The following is a 23,463-nucleotide window of genomic DNA, read 5'->3' as shown; positions in this document are numbered from 1 at the left end:
GAAAAAGGTGCTCTACACAAGTAGAATCACGAAGGAGTGTAGTATTAAATCTGATTCATCAGCTACATCCAAGCACCTGCGTACACAAACACTTGTTGCACAATTGGACAGCATGCTCGGCATTCTGCATTATTTGCCGTTTGAAGATAAAAGGATTGCTCAGGGATCACGCCATCAAAAGGCACGACATTCCAATGTTATACCAAACAACAAGTCAGCAACATGCCTTGGAGGAAGGGAGGCGTGCTACAATCGCTTGGAAAGGTTTGTTCCTTCTAAAATAACTCTCCTGTACTTCAAAGAATCAACCTAGACAGGACAGACAGATCATGTGGACGATGAAGGAAAGGGCCGTTTATGTGTGGCAGCACGAAAGCAGACAGGAACTCAGGTCCTCAAGTGAACTATGCAAGTGAGTCTGTCATGATCAGTTAATCGCTTTAATAAATTCATTTTAAACAAATTAAAATGATAACGATCACGGTAGGCTAGCACATATTGCCTTTCAACTATATTAGGAATCACACAATTTCCGAAGGCCGTGGCATTTTCTTTTCATCTCTCATGTCCCTTAGACCAAAGAACTCTTGCAAGTGTTATCCTCTTAGATAAGGGCTCGTTTACACTTGCTTCAAAATGTAGCATTGACACGCTTTTTTAAAGCACGCTATTCAAAGCGCATGTCACCAAATAAAATGGCAAGCTTACAGTCCTGTTTAAACTGCGTGTTTACTTTGCTTCAAAAATGAAATCCTATGTTGCTTTCTTGGTGCTTCAAATCGTCTTTAAAGCCTCCATTAAGTCTTGCTTACAGCATCTGCCGCTTTTGAGAGGCTTTTTTTTTTTAGCAGGTATGAGATATCCCAGGATGCATTGGTAAACCATCAAGCCAACCGGAAAGACGTCAGCAGCAGTCACTTCTGGGTCATGTATATATTGTGGAAGTGACTGGTGTAAACATCACACCTGTTGTGCAGCGTGGCATAGCAAGAAGGTGAGCTGGGGGAGAGCAACTAGCAAATGGCACACGTGGTATGCAACATGGGAACGGAGAGATAGAGAGAGAGATAGAGAGAGAGAGAGATAGAGAGAGAGAGAGGGGAGAGAGAGAGAGAGAGAGAGAGAGAGAGAGAGCGAGAGAGAGGGGGGGGGAGAGAGAGAGAGGGAGGGAGAGAGAGAGAGGGAGGGAGAGAGAGAGAGAGAGGAGAGAGAGAGAGAGAGAGAGAGGAGGAGGGAGAGAGAGAGAGAGAGAGAGAGAGAGAGAGAGGAGAGAGAGAGAGAGAGAGAGAGAGAGAGAGAGAGAGGAGAGAGAGAGAGGAGAGAGAGAGAGAGAGAGAGAGAGAGAGAGAGAGAGAGAGAGAGAGAGAGAGAGAGAGAGAGAGATGGAGAGAGAGAGAGAGAGAGAGAGAGAAGGGGGGGAGGGAGAGAGAGAGAGAGAGAGAGAGAGAGAGAGAGAGAGAGAGAGAGAGAGAGAGAGTGAGAGGGGGGGTGGAAGGGAGAGAGGGAGAGGGAGGGAGGGGGAGAGAGAGAGAGGGAGAGGGAGGGAGGGGGAGAGAGAGAGGGAGAGGGAGGGAGGGGGAGAGAGAGAGAGGGAGAGGGAGGGAGGGGGAGAGAGAGGGAGAGGGAGGGAGGGAGGGAGGGAGGGAGGGAGAGAGGGAGGGAGGGAGGGAGGGAGGGAGAGGGAGAGAGAGAGAGAGAGAGAGAGAGAGAGAGAGAGAGAGAGAGAGAGAGAGAGAGAGAAGGGGGGAGAGAGAGAGAGAGAGAGAGAAGGGGGGGAGAGAGAGAGAGAGAGAGAGGAGGGGGGGTGGAAGGGGGAGAGGGAGAGAGAGGGGGGGAGATGGATGAGTGGCAAAGGAACAGCAGTGCTGGGGGACTGGAGAACAGGAGAACCTAGCAATGTCACACCAGCGTGGGAGCAATAAAGCGGGAGGTGAGTCGGGACCAGAGAGAGACTAGGATTACTACCCCCTACTTATTGGGGGTTACTACTGAGTGGGACATCAGCAGAGCTGGGAGTACTACTGGGCAGGGGATCTGCTGAACAGGTAGTTCTACTGGGCCTCTTTAACCGCTTGCTGACTACCTCACATAGATATACGTCTAAACGTACAGGTATGTTGCTTTGAATCTGCCGCCTAGTGATGTCCGCCGGTGTCCCGCGATCGTGTCACAGAGAAGTAGAACGGGGGGGGGGGGGGGGGGGGCCCAAAAATGCCATAAAAATATCCCATATTTTGTAGGCGCTATAACTTATGCGCAGACCAATAAATATACGCTTATTGCGATTGTTTTTTACCAAAAATATGTAGAACAATACATATCGGCCTAAACTGAGGATTTTTTTTTTTATATACATATATATTTTTGGGGGATATTTAGTATAGCAAAATTGCTTTTTTATTTTTTTTAAAAAATGTACGCTCTTTTTTTTGTTTATAGCGCAAACAATAAAAAACAGCAGAGGTGATCAAATACCACCAAAAGAAAGCTCTATTTGTGGGGGGAAAAAAGGACGTAAATTTTGTTTGCGAATCACATCGCACAACCCCGCAATTGTCAGTTAAACTGACGCAGTGCCAAATCGCTAAAAATTTAGCAGCCAATTCTTCCGGGGCTGAAGTGGTTACAACAAATAGAAAATTCTCACACACACACACACACAGGGCATTTGCCAAGCTTTAAAAAAATATTATCAAAGCATCATAGAAGCATTAAAAAAAACATCAAAAGAGCATGTTGAAGCAGTAGGTATATAAATGTGTATTTAAGTCAAAGCAAGTGTAAATAAGCCCTTAAATACAGTAATTTATGAAGTGCCTATACTGTAAAAAAAACTTTTTTTTTTAAATAAAGTAGGAAAGGTTAAAAACCCTGTACCCTACATGTGTATCATAAAATGGCCAACGTCTCTATATGTGGTCAACATATTTTTTGTAAAGGTTCTGCAGACATACAGTAGAAATCAAATAAGTCAAAGTATTTACTACTGAGATAACTGTTGTGTACTCACCAATGGTGCCACCAAGTGCTAAAGCTCCAGACATTTGGGCTAACAATTCAGGGTTTGGATTAAGTGAACCAAATGTAGCTGCAATGCCACCAGCAACTCCAATCATGCCCAGAGTGTTACCAAGACGAGCAGTGCCTTGAGTGGAAAGTCCGGCAAGGGCGCCAACACAGCAAAGTCCAGAGCCCAGGTACATCATCTGAAACAGAATAACTATCAGTTACCATTGTGTCTCTCAAATTATACTGAAGCATTTGTAATATTAGGCCCTGTGCACGCAGGGTGTTTGCCAAGCTCTCCTAAGTACCACACATCACTTATATCACTCATATCTTAGTGCTGACACACCTCTCTTAGGCTCCATTCACACCTTGGCGACAAAATACGATACGCTGGAGGGGCGAATTTCCATTGCTGTCTATGAGATGGTTCACATCTCACGTCGTACGCCGAAACGCCGTACGCCTGAAAACAAGTCCCGTACCCTTTTTTTCAGACGGCATTGGCATTCGGCCATAGACAGCAATGGAAAGGATTTGTTAAAAAAAAAAGTTAAACGAATCGCGGCAAAATACGCCGCGTATGCGGCGTTACTTTTCGCCTAGGTGTGAATGCAGCCTTATAGTTAACAGACGCTGGCTACTGCCAGTTGGCTAATCTGAACGCAAAGTAAACATTTGCTATCTTACAGAGACGTTCTAGAAATGTTGCTTGTGCCTAAACAGTACCCTGAAAAATCGTGTACTTCCGGTCATGCAACTGTGCCTAGGCACCCCTGAGCCTTATGTCACATATTATGCCTTATGCCATATATTTACAGTGCCTTGAAAAATAATTCATACCCCTTGAAATTTTACATATTTTGTCATGTTAACGTAAATGTATTTTATTGGGCTTTTATGTGATAGACCTACACAAAGTGGCATTGTGATGTGGAAGGAAAATAATAAATGGTTTTCAAAACGTTTTACAAATAAATATCTGGAAAGTGTGACGTGCATTTGTATTCCGCCCCCTTTACTCCGATACCCCTAACTAAAATCTAGTGGAAACAATTGCCTTCAGAAGTCACCCAATTAGTAAATTGAGTCCACCTGTGTGTAATTTAATCTCAGTATAAATACAGCTGTTCTGTGAAGCCCTCAGAAGGAAAACAAAAAGCATCATGAAGGCATATGAACACACCAGACAGTTCAGGGATAAAGTTGTGGGAAGTTTAAAGCAGGTTGGGTTATAAAAAAAATATCTCAAGCTTTCAACATCTCACAGAGCACTGTTCAATCCATCATCCGAAAATGGAGAGTATGGCACAACTGCGAACCTACCAAGACATGGCCGTCCACCTAAACTGACAGGCCCGGCAAGGAGAGCTTAAATCAGAGAATCAGTCAAGAGGCCCATGGTAAGCCTGGAGAAGCTGTAGAGATCCACAGCTCTGGTGGGGGAAACTGTCCACAGGACAACTATGGCAAGAAGAAAGACATTGTTGAAAGAAAGCCATAAGAAGTCTCATTAGCAGTTTGCAAGAAGCCATGTGGGGGACACAGCAAACATGTGGAAGAAGGTGCTCTGGTCAGATGAGACCAAAATTGAACTTTTTGGCCTAAAAGCAAAACGTTATGTTTGGTGGAAAACGAACACTGTGCTCACCGTGAACACACCATCCCCACCGTGAAACATGGTGGTGGCAGCAGCATGTTGTGGGGATGCTTTTCATTAGCAGAGATAGGGAAGCCGGTCAGAGTTGATGGGAAGATAGATGGAGCCAAATACAGGGCAATCTTAAAAGAAAACCTATTAGAGTCTGCAAAAGACTTGAGACTGGGGCGAAGGTTCACCTTCCAGCAGGACAATGACCCTAAACATACAGCCAGAGCTACAATCGAATGATTTAGGCCAAAGCATATTCATGTGTTAGAATGGCCCAGTGAAAGTTGGACAGTTGCATAATTCAAGTTCATAAATTCTTTACTTTTCCATTTTTCATGTGTTGTTATTATTTTGTTCACACTTGTGTCACACAAGGAAAGTACAGGTTGAAGTTAAAAGTCAACTGCATAATCCCCATATAAATGTAGTAAAGCGGACAAGTTATTGGCAAATTTTGTGAACTTCACAGATCAAAATCTGATCTAGTGTGGTCAGCTGTATTTTGGACCTGAAATAACTTTTTGAAATATGTTTTCACTTGTTACGGTAATGTTACAATGTACTGAATCTTAATTTTAAACATTTTATAGGTTTCATAAAAACCACTAATAAAACTTGCCTGATCCGCGTTCAGTCCTGAGCTACACTACAGAAGATCAGGCCATCTCTTTAGCAGTATTTATGTTGTTAAATATAAAATTTGGCAACAAAGAAAATAAATTACTACTAAAAAATCTGGCCGGTGTTCTCAGCATTGTGTTCAGCAAATCCTCTACAGAGCAGTGAATGATTACTGCACAAAAAGTTCATTTCACCAAATATCTAATTTCAGATGGATTGCAACATACCTCACTGTAAGTTAGTTATTTAGCTCTGCTTACTAAGCTTTTAGGTTTGTTTTTCTGAAGCCTAATTACCAATTTTGTCTGTTATAACAAAAACTCTGCTGGCAGAGGGGAGGTAATAACTAGCAGTCAGCGCTTTTTAAAGAGTAACTCTTGTCTAAATAGAAATACAGTGGTGGACACATGAACACAGAATTTAGAAGTTCTCCAGGTCTAGGTCCAGAATTGTGGAAGTCTGGTGTGTGGCATCAATGTGTAATGGCTCTGCCCAAGCATCACCCTTTCAAAATGTGTACATGTACCCCTGCTGAAGTTTTTAAGTTAAGACATTAGTGAGGGGATATCATAATAATTTGGGTTGCAAGCATTAGATTTGCTTTAACAACTTCAGTACTAGCCTGTAATACCCCTTCATTGCCACGCCATTTTTCAGCTCTCAGGCCCCATACACACGAGAGGATTATCCGCTGGGAGCGGTCCTCCGGACCGTTCCAGCGGATAAATCCTCTGGCGGATTTTGATCTGATGGTTGTACTAACCATCAGATCGAAATCCGCGCGGAATCCATCCGCGGTGACGTGTCGCGCCATTGCCGCGATGACGCGGCGACATGCGCGACGCTGGAAGGTAAAGACTTCCCACGCATGCGTCGAATCATTACGACGCATGCGAGGGAGGTGATCGGACGGATTGATCCGGTGAGTCTGTACAGACCAGCGGATCAATCCGCTGGACAGGATTCACGCGGATAGATTTCTTAGCATGCCAAGAAATTTTTATCCGCTGGAAATTCATCGGCCCGAACAAAATCCGTGGATAAATATCCGCTGGGCCGTACACACCACAGGATCTATCCGCTGGAACTGATCCGCGGATAAATACCAGCGGATAGATCCTCTCGTGTGTACGGGGCCTTAGATGTATGATAGTCTGACCTACAATTACTTGGTCATGCAACACTGTACGCAAAATTATTATTATTTTTTTTTAAAGTGGAGTTCCACCCATAAATATAACATTACATCAGTAGTTTTAAAAAAATGTCATTAGTCCTTCTTAGAAATTTTTTTTTTTTTTAGATGCCTTCAAAGTGTTGTTGCTAGGCAGAATAGTTAATCTTCCTACTTCCTGCACCTAGGTGCTTAAGCTTCCTAACCTACACCGCACAGACTCCTGGGAATGTAGTGGGTGTAACTTTGCAGGAGTCTGTGCACTCCCCAGTCTCGAAGAATCATGTGACTTGGACAGTACAGGTGCTGAAACCTGATCTGAAAGGCTGAAATCCAGGAAGTCATACAGTCTGGCTTCATGATGCCCACACTTAAGATGGCCCCAGTCAATTTCTATTTTATAAAGTGTCTAAATGCTGTAACAACCTAACAAAACGGACCTTAGTTTACAGACTAACTTTACTAGAATACATTAAGCTTGTGTATTACAGGGGTATTTATATATAAAAATTGAAATTGTGGCCGGAACTCCGCTTTAAGCTTTTTTTTAAAGCTTTTATTTTTTGTGGTATTTATTATTCACGTTTTTTTTTTTTTTTTATACATAAAATGGAAAAATAAAACCACTACTGTAAAACTGCCATACTTTCGGCTCCAAAGCATATCAAATAAAAAGCCAGGATCAGTACGATACCCCTAAAATTACCCTTAAGGGCTCTTTCACGTGGGGAGGCTCCACCAGCTCAGCGGGGGATCTGTTCGCTGATCCCCGCTGAGCAGACAGATGACAGGTCCATGTCCATTCCACTTTGGCAGGGCGGACACAGACTGAGCCCGCTTTGCTCTATGGGCGGTCAGAGGTAAACAAACCACCTGTCTGTTTACATCCGACTGTCATCCGATCCACCAGACGGATGGGGCACGGATCCCCCATCTGTTCGTTTTTAGCGTATAGGATTGGATCAGATGTTGGCCTGTGTAAACAGACACATGTCCATTTACATCCGCGACTCCATAGAGGGCAATGGATGGTCTGATCAGGGTCTGCCTAAAAAACTGATAGGCGGACCTGATCAGTCATCCCGTATAAAAGAGCCCCTCTTTGGAAAGTACATACCCCAAGTTAATCTCAGACTTAGCGGGCAAATTAGGAAAACAATACCAGCTGAAAAAGCCACAATGCTAAAGTTGAATGAGTGAAAAACAAAAAGGGATGCTTCTTAACGCTCAAGAGAAAGACAACTTGCGGCCTTACGCCTTAGGATTTAGGCTTCTTCCACCTGAGAAGTTGAGTACCCTTACCACCAGCAACATTCTTGGTGGGAACATCTAGAGTTGGTCCAAAGAAGAAATTCGAATGCCTTGCAGATCAAACACTTCTTACAAAACAGTTCTGCAGTCGAGTACTTAAGTGTAAGTATCCTATCCTATGCACCAACTGGATACACATGCAAAAAAAGCGGGAGGCTTCTTTTTAGGCACCATAGCTGAGGTTTAATGCTATAGTCATTAGTTCCTTACCTTCAACGAGGAGTCAATGGCAGTGGTAGTTAGATGCTTTTTAAAGGGGTTTTAAAGGGGTTTTGACATGGTTTGGAAAAACAAAAATCGCAGCCATGATTGGGTGCAAAACAGGACCCACCAGCAAGAACACGTACACCAGAATGGACCACTACTAAACAAAATCCGCACCAAAAGGATATGAACTCAGTGAGCATTTAGGGGGCACAAACAGCCTAGTAGGGCGCTTTCAATCTCCATGCAGAAATAACTGCAAAAATGGGTACAAAGGGAAAGCCTTTAAAAATAAAGTGGAATTTCACGCACAACCCAACTACTTTTATAAACGCTCCATCCTCACTAACTGACTAACAGCAGGGGACAATGTACTTCCAGGCTACAGACATTAGCATCATGAGAGGAAATGCTGCAAGTAGTCCCAAATCTGTTAGTAGAATGTGAGCTGAGGTCACCTAGCACAGAGGGACTGTCCCAGCCGAAGGGAAGCGGAGGTGAAATTTTCCAGCAACTGTGTAAAGATTCTTGATTGAAAAACTGCTCAAATAAAATTACAAGCTAGTTTTTAAAACAGAAGAGGTAAAAGAGGTTAGTTTTCCCAGGACACTAGTAAAAACTGAGGCTAGTTTGCTAGTGTCCAATCCTACTGTAGGCAGGCGTATAACCTGAAATGTTAAGACTTCCGGGGTTCCTCAATAGATGGGAAAGATATATTTTTTTTTTTTTTTTTTAACCACTTAAGCCCCGGACCAATATGCTGCCTAAAGACCCAAGGTGTTTTTACAGTTCGGGACTGCGTCGCTTTAACAGACAATTGCGCGGTCGTGCGATGTGGCTCCCAAACAAAATTGGCGTCCTTTTTTCCCCACAAATAGAGCTTTCTTTTGGTGGTATTTGATCACATCTGCGGTTTTTAGTTTTTGCGCTATAAACAAAAATAGAGCGACAATTTTGAAAAAAATGCAATATCCCCCAAAAACATATATAAAAAAATGTTTTTCCTCAGTTTAGGGCGATACGTATTCTTCTACCTATTTTTGGTTAAAAAAAAAAAAAAAAAAATCGCAATAATCGTTTATCGGTTGGTTTACGCAAAATTTATAGCGTTTACAAAATAGGGGATAGTTTTATTGCATTTTTATTTTTTTTACTACTAATGGCGGCGATGAGCGATTTTTTTCGTGACTGCGACATTATGGCGGACACTTCGGACAATTTTGAGCAGAGGACGTACGGGTACGTACATGTGCCTGTACGTGCCATTCTGCTGACGTATATTTACATGAGGAGGTCGGCAAGTGGTTAATAAATAGAGGGGGAAACACTACTTTTGTTCATACTGAATCTGTGACTTCTGATTTTTCAGATATAATGTATATTTAGATGTCACAAAATGACAATCATGAATGATAAATAGACAAGAAAAAAAATGTCATCTGCTCACCTGTTCAATAGAATATCCGGTGTGCAGGGCAGTGGCATATCCCCCAACAAACAATCCTCCAGGAAGAAGGTACAGGTAGTTGTACTCTGGAGGATCAGTTGGACGTTTGAACATGTCCAGCATTCTCTGTGTCACCAAGAAACCACCTGCAAAAAGGAGAAAATGGAAAACTATGAGAGATGAAAGAGTACACAAACATTACAATGAACTGGGGGTTTGTTTTTTAATTCCTTTCTTTATTTAGAAATGTTCTCTTATGATACACTGTGCTTTTAGTCATAAACATAAAATACACATAACATATTTAATCATATTTCCATAAAATATTATTTTATCATTAACGGTATAACCTTTTGTGCATTATTTCTGTTTTTCCCCCATTCCCTTTCTCTCCCCCTCCCCCCCTCCTACCCCTCCCCCTGACTGCCACCACCTTATTTATACCCTAATGTGTCTAAATATCACTGGTCTTTTCTTTTATTCTACCCCCGGCATTCTCTATGATCTAGTGTATATACATTTACTCATTTAGATTATGCTTTTTACTCCTTTCCACCTCCCACCCCTAGAATCCCTATCTCCGGAGTCTATCCATTACCAATTGTGGTGGTGCGAGACTGCCATCCCCCAGCCATGGTTGCCATATAAGATCAAATTTACCCATTTCCCTCCTACGGCTAAATGTCAATCTTTCTCTAAGGCCTAGTACACACGAGAGGATCGATCCGCGGAAACGGTCCGTGTGCGACGCTGTCATATAAGGACTTCCACGCATGCGTCGAATCATTACGACGCATGCGAGGGATGGAATCGGACGGATTGATCCGCTGAGTCTGTACAGACCACCGGATCAAACCTGCTGGACTGGATTCCAGCGGATAGATTTCTTAGCATGCCAAGAAATCTTGATCCGCTGGAAATCGATCCCCGGAGAAAAAAATCAGCGGAAATCTGTGAAGCCCTCAGAGGTTTGTTAGAGAATCTTAGTAAACAAACAGCATCATGGAGGCCAAGGAACACACCAGACAGGTCAGGGATAAAGTTGTGGAGAAGTTTAAAGCAAGGTTAGGTTATAAAAAATATCTCAAGCTTTTATCATCTCACAGGGAACTGTTCAATCCATGGTCCGAAAATTGAAAGCGTATGACACAACTGCAAACCTGTGGAAGAAGGTGCTCTGATCAGATGAGACCAAAATTTCGCTTTTTGGCTTAAAAGCAAAATGCTGTGTGGCAGAAAATTAGCACTACACATCACCCTGAACACACCATCCCCTCTGTGAAACATGGTGGTGGCAGCATCATCATCTTGTGGGGATGCTTTTCTTCATCAGGGACAGGGAAACTGGTCAGAGTTGATGGGAAGATGGATGGGGCCAAATACAGGGCAATCTTAGAAGAAAACCTTTTCGAGTCTGCAAAAGACCTGAGACTGGGGCGGAGGTTCACCTTCCAGCAAGACAACGACCCTAAATATACAGCCAGAGCTACAATGGAATGGTTTAGATCAAAGCATATTCATGTGTTATAATGGCCCAGTCAATGTCCAATTGAGAATCTGTGGCAAGACTTGAAAATTGCTGTTGACAGACACTCTCCATCCAATCTGACAGAGCTTGAGCTATTTTGCAAAGAAGAATGGGTAAAAGGGTCTCTCTCTAGATGTGCAAAGCTGGTAGAGACATCCCCAAAAAGACTTGCAGCTGCAATTGCAGTGAAAGGGGGTTCTACAAAGTATTGACTCAGGGGGGCTGAATACAAATGCACACCACACTTTTCACATTTATTTTTCCTTCCACTTCACAATTATGTGCCACTTTGTGTTGGTCTATCACATAAAATGCATTTACATTTTTGGTTGTAACATGACGAAATGTGGAACATTTCAAGGGGTATGAATACTTTTTTCAAGGCACTGTATGGTAATGCCTTACTGAAATATAACCTCTAATGCAACTGAAATATAAGGAAAGTGCACAATGCTGGAATCTTACCAATGTCATAGTTCAAGACAAACGCTTTGATGGTTCAGGAATAAGTGGAGGAAATGACAAAGCAGCAGCATTTGTAAAGGCTAAATTAAAACCATTTCTTCCCATAAGTCTACACCCATTTAAACTGGGCCATGAAGTCTTAACTGAGCATAATAGAAATACAGTGAGGAGCTATGCTCTGTTCTATTTACTTTAGCTGCATTATATTATTGGATTGGAAATGGCATAGCGTGTGAGCGCATGTGGTGCCAGATGTAAGCCTGGTTACAATAAGAAAAGTACAAGACTGGCACAAGACATTTAGTTGGAGTAGAGGGTTCAACAGTCAGAGTAATGAACAGTACTTGTGTGTGACAGGCATAGCAATCCCAGGAGTTAAAATATACCTACATGATCTTTTAACCTACTAAGGTATAAGAAGGTAGGCTAGGGGTGGTTAATTCATTAAACACATAGGATTCATTCACAAGGGTGAACAGAGCTGTACATTCTTGGAGACATTGGGCCAGATTTAGGTACGAGTTACGCCGGCGTATCTCCAGATACGCCGTCGTAGCTCTGAGTGTGCGGGGTCGTATCTATGCGCCTGATTCTTAGAATCAGTTACGCATAGATTTCCCTAAGATCCGACGTTATATCTTAGTTGCATATTTACGCTGGACGCTAGGTGGCGCTTCCGTATATTTACGCGTAGAATATGTAAATTAGGTAGACACGCCGATTCAGAAACGTACGTGCGCCCGGCGCATTTTTTTACGTTGTTTACGTAAGGCTTTTTCCGGCGTATAGTTACCCCTGCTATATGAGGCGTACGCAATGTTAGGTATGGACGTCGGGCCAGCGCCAAATTTTTTACATTTTAAGTTGTTAGCGTAAGTCGTTTGCGGATAGGGTTTTGCGTAAGTTACATTCACGTCGAAAGCATTGACTATTTGTGGCGTCATTTGGAGCATACGCACTGGGATACTTTCACGGACGGCGCATGCGCCGTTCGTTAAAGACGTGGGGTCACGAATAGTTAGCATAGTTAGCATACAACACGCCCCCTACCAGCCAGTTTTGAATTAGGCGGGCTTATGCCGGCCCATATACGCTACGCGGCCGTAACTTCGGGCGTAAATTGTTTCTGAATATGGGACTTGCCTGTCAAAGTTACGGCGGCGTAGCGTATATGAGATACGCTACGCCAGCCTAAAGACAATGAAAAGGAATTTGTATCTGAATCCGGCCCATTTTGTTTATGTGACCGGAGTGGCGAACAGAGGAGCACAAAACCCTGTTTTTGAATGCGTCAGACAGGCACAGTAGCTGCACGAATCAGTTGGCTTCAGAATCCCAGAATCCCAGTCAGCAAACAGCATGCATTTCTAGGCTGGTAGAAACTGACTGGCACCCAACTTTGAGAGGGGCTCCAGTCTGGGGGAAAAAAAAAGCCAGCAACTACAAATACTGTAGCCTGGGCCGGACTTACCATTGGGCTTGACTGGGTTCAAGCCCATGGGCCCCGTCCAATAGGGGGCCCCGCCCGTTTACGTTTTTTCAATAATATGCCAGTCATTTAATTTTTTATTTAAAGTGTGTTGATTGTTCGAGCATTTTTACCTGTTTTAGGGACATTGATCATTTTTGTCCTCTGTCCAAGTAGACAAACTGTCCTTCTATTATTACCCTTGTAAAGCTATTTTTGCAATATTATGCCCGGTGTCTGTCCTTTTGCTGGATGTGGCATGTTACTTTGGCTCCAATTGCTGGATTTGCCCTTTGAATACATTGCACTCTGACTTGTGTCAGTGCTTTTTTGTGCCCATGCGCAGTATACATTATGTCCTATGGGACAACGCTAGGTTTACTATTGATGACTACATGTCATCATTATGCGTCACGGTCACGAGGACGTCATTACGCCCGGTCATTCTTCTGCACATGCGCGGGCATCCGAATGACACGATTTGTAGCTGCGGCGGCTACCGATGGACAGATGTGACGGCTCGCACAGCGGAATTATATGATCCCTCTCCATCTGACAGGTACAGCGGAAGCTTTTTCCTTGACAGACTCTTTGTGAAGATATTGGGTTATTTATCCCCATACACCCATTAATTGTATGCCGTTTTATTTCCCTAGGCATACCTCCTTGAAGTGGGAGAACTGTACCCTCCACTTTTCATTATGGGTTGCTTATACTCTAATACATAGCTTGTGTATCTATCATTTTGTTCTATTGGATACCAGGTGCCCTTCCCTGCCCTGACTGTAGCTGCTGACTTTTATTATAAGGACACCCACCTGTCCAGGGATCTGCAAAATGATTCATCAATCGGCTTTGGGTGCAGGCAGCAAATAAGGGAAACCGGTAGTGAAGCCTTCAGGCTTCACAGGCAGTTTTCTAATGTGCACGCGCAAATCGTGCTGTGCTTTAATGGTTCCACCGTCTTATGGGACCTCTGTGTGTCCCAGAAGGAAGCGAGGGTGGGGGAAAGGGTCCAGAAATGCTCACCGCGGTGATCTTGCCCTGGAAGTGGGAGCGGGTACCTGTCAAAACAGGTCCCAAAAAGTGCCAAATGGCAGTGGATTGCGAACAAGTAGAGCTTCCCCTTTTGGGTGGAGTTCCGCTTTAAGTCTTTGTTGTATCTTGGACATTACATGCAAATAGAAAGATCGTGAATATCTTATTTTAAAGCAATGTTACTGCTTGTTACTGCCTGACCTGCCCTCCCCAGCGACAGCGAACTGTCAGTATTTGGAAATAACTCGTCCGCGTGGGAATCCGCCCACACGGTTGCAACACTCATTCAGTTTCCAGTGAATGACTTGAACTACAAATACCATCATCCTTTGTGGCTGATGGCTTGTAGTTCTGAAAGGACTGCAGGGTCGCTGATGAGAGGCCTCTTAGTTCATTCACAAGCTCTGCACCTTGTAAACAGGCAGCCCCTATGCAGGTACGGGCTAAAAATTGCAGGGCTTGTTTGCAGGAGTCTGGCATTGCACCCCGGATCAAAGGTGCAATGCTTTCCAGACTCCTTAGGCCGCGTACACACGATCGGTCAAAACCGATGAAAACGGACTGAAGGACCTTTTCATCGGTCCAAACCGATCGTGTGTGGGCCCCATCGGTCAGTTAACCTTCGGTCAAAAAATGTAGAACTTGCTTTAAAATTTAACCGGTGAACTGATAACCGATAGGTCAAAACCGGTGGTTAGTATGCAAAAGCATCAGTTAAAACTCCACGCATGCTCAGAATCAAGTCGACGCATGCTTGGAAGCATTGAACTTCATTTTTTTCAGCACGTCGTTGTGTTTTACGTCACCGCGTTCTGACACGATTACTTTTTAACCTATGGTGTGTAGGCACATCAGACCATCAGTCAGCTTCATCGGTTAACCGATGACAACGGTCCTTCGGACCGTTCTAATCAGATGGACCGATCGTGTGTACACGGCCTTAGGGAAAAAAATTATATATTCAATTTTTTTTTGCTGCAGAAATACATGCATTATTTTTTACAAAAGGTGAACTTCTATTTTAATGTCCATGAACAAAGCACAGATGCACTTTACAGCTCAACTGCAGCCAAAACATTTTATTTCATTTTGGATAGAAAGACAGACAAAAGTTTAGAGCCTCGGTGAGGTGTCCACACAGGAAGTGATGGGAAATCTCTACAATGGGAAATGTAATTATAGTGGTGGAGGATTAGAATTGCTGTCTGTATCTTTGTCCTCATTGTTTTGTACAGACATTGTATAGAAAGTGAGAAAAACTCCCTAAAATAGAGCCCCAGACATTAAACCTGACAAAATTTAAAGTGGAGGTTCACCCGAAAAGTTAATTTTTAACCTTAGATTGAGGCTCATTTTGTCAAGGGGAATCGGGTAGTTTTTTTAAAATCGAAGCCGTACTTACCGTTTTAGAGAGCGATCTTCTCCGCCGCTTCCGGGTATGGGCTGCGGGACTGGGCGTTCCTATTTGATTGACAGGCTTCCGACGGTCACATCTATGGCGTCACGATTTTCCGAAAGTAGCCAAACGTCGGTGCGCAGGCGCCGTAAAGGGCCGCACCGACGTTTGGCTTCTTTCGGCTACTCGTGACGCGATGTATGCGAGCGTCGGAAGCCTGTCAATCAAATAGGAACAGTCCCGAAGACTATACCCGGAAGCGGCGGAGAAGATCGCTCTCTAAACCGATAAGTACGGCTTTGATTTAAAAAAAACTACCCGATTCCCCTTGACAAAATGAGCATCAATCTAATGTTAAAACAATTCGGGTGAACTCCCGCTTTAAAATTTCTCAATCTATCCAAAAGAAGGCTAAAAAAAAGCCCAACTGAACCTTTCAACAAAATCAACTAAATACATTCCGAGTGCATCAAAACAGGTTAGCAAAGTCTTATCGTTTCTTTATTTAGACAGCATCCCCAGCCTGAAGTAGAAGGCCTCTCTCTGGAAACACAAGACTATCTGCAAGGAAGCGGTGGTCTCTCTACAGAGGTCTACCCCTCTGCTGAATCAAATCTGGAGCTCCCCAATGAGAAATAAGTGTGAGCTTTGCTGAGCTATAGGTCCGACTCTGTAGGATGCATGGCCGACCACTGCAGAGAGACCATCATTGTTTTGACGCATCTGGAAAATATTTAGCCAGTTTAGGTTCATTTGGGCTTCAAGGCACTCAAAACATTAGATACCAGATGTCATTTTTAAAGTGTGTTAACTATCTGGTTGATCCGTGGGATTTTTTTTAACCCTGTTGTAAACAAAGCAGAATGTATAGCAACAATTTGATCAGCAAAAAAAATGGCTGGTTTGCTAAAGCAAAGAGGGTCCAGCCATAAAATAGCACAACAGGCTCCGGATCTTTCTTGGTTGGTTGCTGCAGTGGCATAACATTGCCGCCATATCTCTGATCTGTTAATCATTTCACATGTCCTTGGCTTAAACATAAGTCAACTTCATCTACAGCATTGCTAAAAGGAAAACTTCTGCCAAGCGTTTCCTTATTACACACTCCTGCTTTAGATTTACAAAATAGAGGAGCTTGGCTCTGCTTGTGACAACCATTTAGAGAATTGCTTGTGCAAAGACAGTGAGTAAGGGAAAAGTAATACCCTGGCAAAAATAACATTTGGCACAATTAGCATCATATAATGACCATGCTGAATAGATTATTGAAGAATTTCCATGAGGGTGCCAACAAAAATCATTTCTGCTCAAATCTGAGATGGAAGCGATACCCGCCGTATCTACAGGGAGCGATCGCAGAAATTAATTATCCAACTTCTTTGGGGCCTTAATATTTAGAGATGACCTCAATATTACAGTTGTCTGGCTACCATCCAAAATCCAGCATTTCACTGGTGAATATATAATATCCATGTTTAAAGGACCAGTTCAAAAAGTTAGAATTCACAGGTGAAGCCCGGCAGGATGAGCCAGCTGCTGACTTGCTATATCTGTAGATTTCTGTAGATCTTCTATGGCAGCGGTCCCCAATGTCCCCGGCACCAGGGATCGGCGTCACGGAAAGGGGGGGGGGGGTGTATATATATATATTTTATTCGTTATTTGTATCCGTTCGGCTGATCAGGTGAGCCCTACTGAATATTATTTTTAATAATATTGACTTACGTAATCAGTCAGATACAAAATAAAAAGATTTTTTTTTTTACATTTCAATAACAACAGTTTTTCATAATAATAATAATAATAATATATATTATTTCTATACTAATAATAATAGATTGGCTGACCACATGAGCTCAATTATTATTATGATGGAAAAATATATATACTCTTATAATTTTTTTTTATAAATATGACAAAAATAAATCACGAAAAAAAACGTATTTAAAAAAAAAAAAAATTATTTGTATCAGTTTGGCCGATTACATGAGCTCAATTCAATATGGACAAACTGATACAAATAAAGGCTCTAATTTATATATATATATATATATATATATATATATATATATATATATATACACACACACACACACACACACACACACACACACACACATATATACATACATACTTATTAGAATACTTATGTGTGCTGTATCTGTTTGGTTAAGATTATTAACATTGAATTGAGCTCATGTAATCACTTAGCAATACCACTCCCTTGCCTCTTTGTATTCATGTTTCATTGTGTGTGTGTGTGTGTGTGTGTGTGTGTGTGTGTGTGTGTGTGTGTGTGTGTGTGTGTGTGTGTGTGTGTGTGTATTCTACAGTTAGCTTCAAACCTCAAGCATTCATTTGCTTTGCCATTCCCACCTGTAGAATATGGTCCTATTTTAGCGTAAAATAAAAACTTCAGCAAAATAACCCCTAATTAGATGATATCCGCTATCAATTAATCAATTATGTAACTCGTTAGGTGCGATAGGCTAATCAGAGGTTATACTGTATGAGTGCATAAGGAAGACTTGACCCTTTGTTTAAGGCTGCCCGCCCCGACCGGTTTTACCACATTGAGCCATTGAAGGGACGGAGAGATCATCTTCCATTTGGCCAAGACTAAGAGGAGTGGATGTTCCATCTCATTGGTGTAGATACGCCACAAGCCTTGGCGACTCATTGGTCGTATGTCTTTCTGAGTCCATGTGTTCCGGTTAGTCTTCTCAAAGCTGGTGGTGGTTATCTTCACACATGTGATTTTTTTGTCGATACCATAAGGACTTATCCTCCTTTTTTGGGACTCACTTCAACACTTATTTTGCACTTATATGGACATACTTTGATTTTTTTTTCTTCTAAATTGTTTTCCCCATGGATATATATCATTTTTGTCACATCATCATATCTATTTGAATGTTTAACCATTATTAGAATGGTATTTATGTACTAAATCATAGTATTTATATATCTGTATGGTACACTGTTTCCCAATGATGCACATATTTGATTGTCCTGTAGATATACAGAGACCTTTCACCTTTAGCGCTGCACGTATCTTTAACATTTTAGGTACATTAAATCCAATTTCTGACCAACCAGCCAACAGGGATTAACAGATGTATTACCTGCAATGTTGATGGAAGACACAAAAGCTGCGAGCACAGCAAGGGTTTGAGCGGTGTTTGAAGGAAGGTAACTACCTCCCATGAGAGCAAGACCTCCAACAGCTGTCAGACCTAAAATAAAAAAAAACACATAAATAAGGCATATGCTGAAGACTACAAATAAATCAAAGAAAATCAGTTCATCCTCTTTATAGCTGAAATATACGATTTAGATTGGCTTAACAAAGCTTTTCCCTGCAGCACCACATCCTCAGACACTGAGAACACTAGTTAGAAATAATAATCATCAATGGAGGGTAAGGTGAATTACAGCAATCCTAAAAATATAAGGAGCTCTATGACAGAGAACAACCTAATGGTACAGCCATTCATGGGATTACAGAAAACAGCCAACAAAAATGCAAAATGCCACTGTAAATGTTTAACAACTGTTCGCTTTCTAACAAAGATTGTAATAATAAACACAGTGCATTTTTTTTATTCTCCGCAATGATTTTCTAAAGAAAGCAGAGAAGACTTGAGTCTATAACTGTGATTTATAGGTAGGCTCTGTTTCATACACTGTGTTCCTCGGCAGGAGGTGTGATCACCCCAGCTGGAAATACATTATTAGCCAGCACTCCACGGTTTAGCAAAGTGATTTTTAATGAACATGTTTTAATGAACAATATTGATAGTTTATAGTGGGGACCTGGCACATGTTGTGGCTGGATTCAAGAGTAACAGCAAAAAAAAAAAAAGAAGAGGAAGACTGGGGAAGGGGGATGTAAATCATAGCAGGGACAAACAAATTGGGGGCAAGGAGTAGCACAGTGACCGAGTGGTTAGCACTTCCACCTAGCAGCACTGGGGTCGTTATTTCAAATCCCCAAATACAGCATGACCTGCATGGAGTTTGCATGTTCTTTCTGTGCCTAGTGGGTTTCCTCCGGGCACTTTGTTTTCTCCCACACTCTAAAGCAGTGGTACTCAACCTTTCTAGTGCCGTGACCCCGAACAGTAAAATAATTTTTGTAGCATTGGTTGTCAGCACCCAATGCAAGACAAGTAATTTGCGCAACTAACCCATGGGCATTTAGCGCTCCCTGAGTCCTACACTCGTACGGTATAAAACCCCTGATGGTACATGTTAGGATGTACCACTCTCTCTCTTTGTTCTCCTTTCTTTCCCTTTTATCTCTCTTTATCATAATTTCTTGTTTTATTCCCCATCCCTCTCTTTAGTTGTCTTTCTTACTCTTTCTCTTATTCTTTCTCTCCCTTTTTCTTTGTTCCTCCCCCTCTTTTCCTCTCCCTTCCATGTACTCTCTATTTTTATTCCTTCTCTTACTCCTTGGTGGGGGGTGGGGGTAATGGGATCAGTGGCAGTTCTGATCAGCCAAATTAGGTGCTCTTGATGAAGGTCATCTGCTGATCTGAGAACTGTAGTGGGGACTTTTAATGGCTATAAAAAACTATAAATCACAGGAAGTGTTACTCACTGTGTCTCCAGCTTCACTGTATCTCCGACTTTGTGGTGTCTCGCAGCAGTGACACCTATGCCAAAATCAGGAGATAGGGTCTCCTCCAGCCCCTCCCACTTCACATTCCTTACCAGTCAGCTGACCTCTAGTCTTTGCCCCCCCCAGCCATGCCATCAACTTAATAAGCGGCTGCGAAGAGGCTGCGTGGGCGGCCGCAGGCTCCATGAACAGCCCAGCTGGGCGACCGCATAAAGGCTGGAGAGCGGCACGGGCTTCAGGAACAGCCCAGGATTTGGTGACCCCTGGCAAATCGTCATTCGACCCCCAGGTTGAGAACCACTGCTCTAAAGACATATTGGTAGGTTACCTGGCACCTGTCCATATTAGCTCTAGTATGTGTATGTCTAAAGCTCCTTCAAAGGCAAAATATTCCTGCTAACCAAAAGGCCTTATATGCTTGAATGATTCATCAAGGTCTAGTAGGATGCAACAGAGGAAGACTTAAGTCTCATACGCACGATCGGATTTTCCGACGGGAATTGTGTGATGGCAGGCTGTTGTCAGAAAATCCGACCGTTTGTATGCTCCATTGGACAATTGTTGTCGGATTTTTCACCAACAAATGTAGGATAGCATGCTTTAAAATTGTCACAATTGTGTGATGTCGGATTTTCCGATCGTGTGTACAAAATCCAAAGTACAAACACGCATGCTCAGAAGCAATGCTCACCATAACACAACACCATTAACAGAAGTTGACAAAAGGGTGGCACTAAAGAGCTGAACCACCACATAGTTTTGTGTTTGTTGGCTGGCAATTCTTTGCCGTTTGTATACAATACAAGTTCACAGCCAAAGCCCTGAGGAACAAAAGTCCTACGCTTTGTCCATTGAAAATCCGATTGTGTGTATGGGCCTTTACATTGGGTGCTTCTTCAGAACGGTCTTCACAGACCTAGAGACAAAATACATTCAAGCACACCAGACCCTCCTCTTTCTTCTACAGCTTCCAGAAAGCCCTGAAACCAAAGGACCTGGTAACGAATAGACTTCTGCAGTAGTGGCAAAACGTCCCTATCATCAATTATAAGGTTGCCTAAACCTGGAAAGTGCATCTCTAGACTAAGCGTTTTTTTACATTTGGATAGCATGGGAAAGGGTTAGATCCTCTGCTATGTTTTTATTGTTGCCTGTGCCAATATTGCGAAAATTCGCCCTTTTTTTTGGGGGGGGGGGGTTTTACCATTTTCACAGATAGGCGGAATAATGTCCTAGCAAAAAAAGTCAGGGGGAAACTTCCAATGGGGACACCTGTTCTTTGGACAGCTGTCTTAGCAGAGAATTCCTCTTACTTCCTCAGATTTCCTCTGCGCCTTTACAGCTTAACTTTCTAGAGGATTTCTTTGCCACAAGCTGAAAAACTCACCTGAAATGGCATTCGTCACAGACATAAGTGGAGAGTGTAGAGCAGGAGTGACTCCCCACACTGTGTGGTAACCTACAAGCCCAGCAAGGCCAAAGGTTGTCACCATCTGTGTGAAAGCCGAGTGAGGAGAGGCAATGCCCAGACTCAAGAGGGTGGCAAGACCTAGGGGAAAGAAAACAAAATTATTACCTGCATTTTCAACTACATTTTTTAGGTTTGCTGTGATGATTTATAGATATTGGAAAACCTGTTTGAACATATCTGAGTTATTGTGTTTTTTTTTTTACAAATAAATTTCATTGTGACTTGTTATAGTATTTATCTACCTACAAGTTATAACTCTTGCTGAGATAAATATCAAATATGGAGCGCTGTAGTGAGCCAAGATATGGTAGTATTGGTTTGTAAAAGGATGTAAATTGCAGTGATCCCTATCACTCTAATGTAATTCATCTACAGTGTTCAACATCTCTTGTACCATGCCTGCAGTCTCTGACCATCTCTTGTACCATGCCTACAGTCTCTGACCATCTCTTGTACCATGCCTACAGTCTCTGACCATCTCTTGTACCATGCCTACAGTCTCTGACCATCTCTTGTACCATGCCTACAGTCTCTGACCATCTCTTGTACCATGCCTGCAGTCTCTGACCATCTCTTGTACCATGCCTGCAGTCTCTGACCATCTCTAGTACCATGCCTGCAGTCTCTGACCATCTCTTGTACCATGCCTGCAGTCTCTGACCATCTCTTGTACCATGCCTGCAGTCTCTGACCATCTCTTGTACCATGTCTGCATTCTCTGACCATCTCTTGTACCATGTCTGCAGTCTCTGACCATCTCTTGTACCATGTCTGCAGTCTCTGACCATCTCTTGTACCATGTCTGCAGTCTCTGGCCATCTCTTGTACCATGTCTGCAGTCTCTGACCATCTCTTGTGCCATGTCTGCAGTCTCTGACCATCTCTTGTACCATGTCTGCAGTCTCTGACCATCTTTTTTACCATGTCTACAGTCTGACCATCTCTCGTAGCACACACGTACATTCACCTAATCTCATATGTGTCCCTTTGGCAGCATCAGGGACCACACTTGAGGCCCCCTCTATCACGTAAGTTGACTGACACTGCTCTAGAGAGATGCAACGCCCTTCACATCGTGCTATTACACAGGCCCATTGAAGAAGTATAAAAAAATAGTTGTGCAGCCAAGATCCATAGCTGTTCCATACCTGCAGTGTATCCGGTGGCGTTGGTCATCGTTTTCCTAAACGGAGAAATGGCGGCTGCTTTTTCAGCGGCCAACTGAGCAACAGACTTTGGTTTGACAGTTACTACGGTTGGGACTTTATTTGGTTGTGGTGCAGGAAAGATGACTTTCCCATCCTAAAAGAAACATAAAAAAGGTAAGATGGTTATTTAAACAAAACAACAAATTCAGTTTTCATTAGTAAAAAAAACTAATACCAGAGCAGCAGTAAAACTTGTTGATTAACAGTGATTTGATAACCAGGATGCATAGCATATGCATCCTGGTTATCAAATGACTGTTAATCAACAACCCTTTCGGTCTAGTCTATGTGGATACACTGTCTAGTTAATTAAGGTCCAATTGTTTCACACTCTATTATCTCTTTATATTCCTGTACCTCTGCATGAAAGATTTTACCTCAGCATATACTGTAACGAGATGGTTCTGGCCAGCTCAGTAGTTTGTTTTAAAAAAAGGTCTGGATTCTTTCCTATATGCACAAAATATAATTGCACACTAATATTTACAGGTAAAGTAAATCCAGGGTCTTCCAGAGATAAATTGATTCAGGTCAAGTTTCTGCATAGAGCGTGTACTACACCCATGCGAGACTCCATAAGATGTATCCAGCACACGAGCCGCAATGTCCTCGTGTCTGGCTCAGCTAGGGTCCTTTCACATATTCTGGGCTTGCTCGAATATTGCAAAATTCTGGTTGGATGTATTTGAAGGCATTCATCTTAGGCTGCAGTTGATGCTTTCGGCTTCCCTGGAGTTAGCCCTTTTAGGGATTCATATAGATGAGCAGCAGCCCTATCATACCAAAGTGTTAATTTCATCCCGGTTATACTACGCAATAAAAAAAAAAAAAAATCATCCTCAAGTGGA

At 42.6% G+C, this 23,463-nt stretch overlaps 1 protein-coding gene across 1 annotated transcript in view; it reads right to left on the bottom strand.

The window, feature by feature from the left end:
- NNT (nicotinamide nucleotide transhydrogenase) overlaps window positions 1–23,463 on the bottom strand; it is a 167,989-nt gene that overhangs the window by 84,533 nt on the left and 59,993 nt on the right. The window contains exons 10-14 of the mRNA XM_040339121.1: window positions 22,556–22,709; window positions 21,324–21,485; window positions 18,435–18,545; window positions 9,415–9,560; window positions 3,011–3,206 (exon numbers count right to left, since the gene is read on the bottom strand). Coding sequence (XP_040195055.1) covers window positions 3,011–3,206; window positions 9,415–9,560; window positions 18,435–18,545; window positions 21,324–21,485; window positions 22,556–22,709 — 769 coding nt within the window. The remainder of the gene's footprint in view (window positions 1–3,010; window positions 3,207–9,414; window positions 9,561–18,434; window positions 18,546–21,323; window positions 21,486–22,555; window positions 22,710–23,463) is intronic.

The sequence above is a fragment of the Rana temporaria genome, chromosome 1 (assembly GCF_905171775.1).
Source record: "Rana temporaria chromosome 1, aRanTem1.1, whole genome shotgun sequence".
Classification (NCBI taxonomy): domain Eukaryota; kingdom Metazoa; phylum Chordata; class Amphibia; order Anura; family Ranidae; genus Rana; species Rana temporaria.
This window is presented reverse-complemented; position numbering and strand designations above follow the sequence as displayed.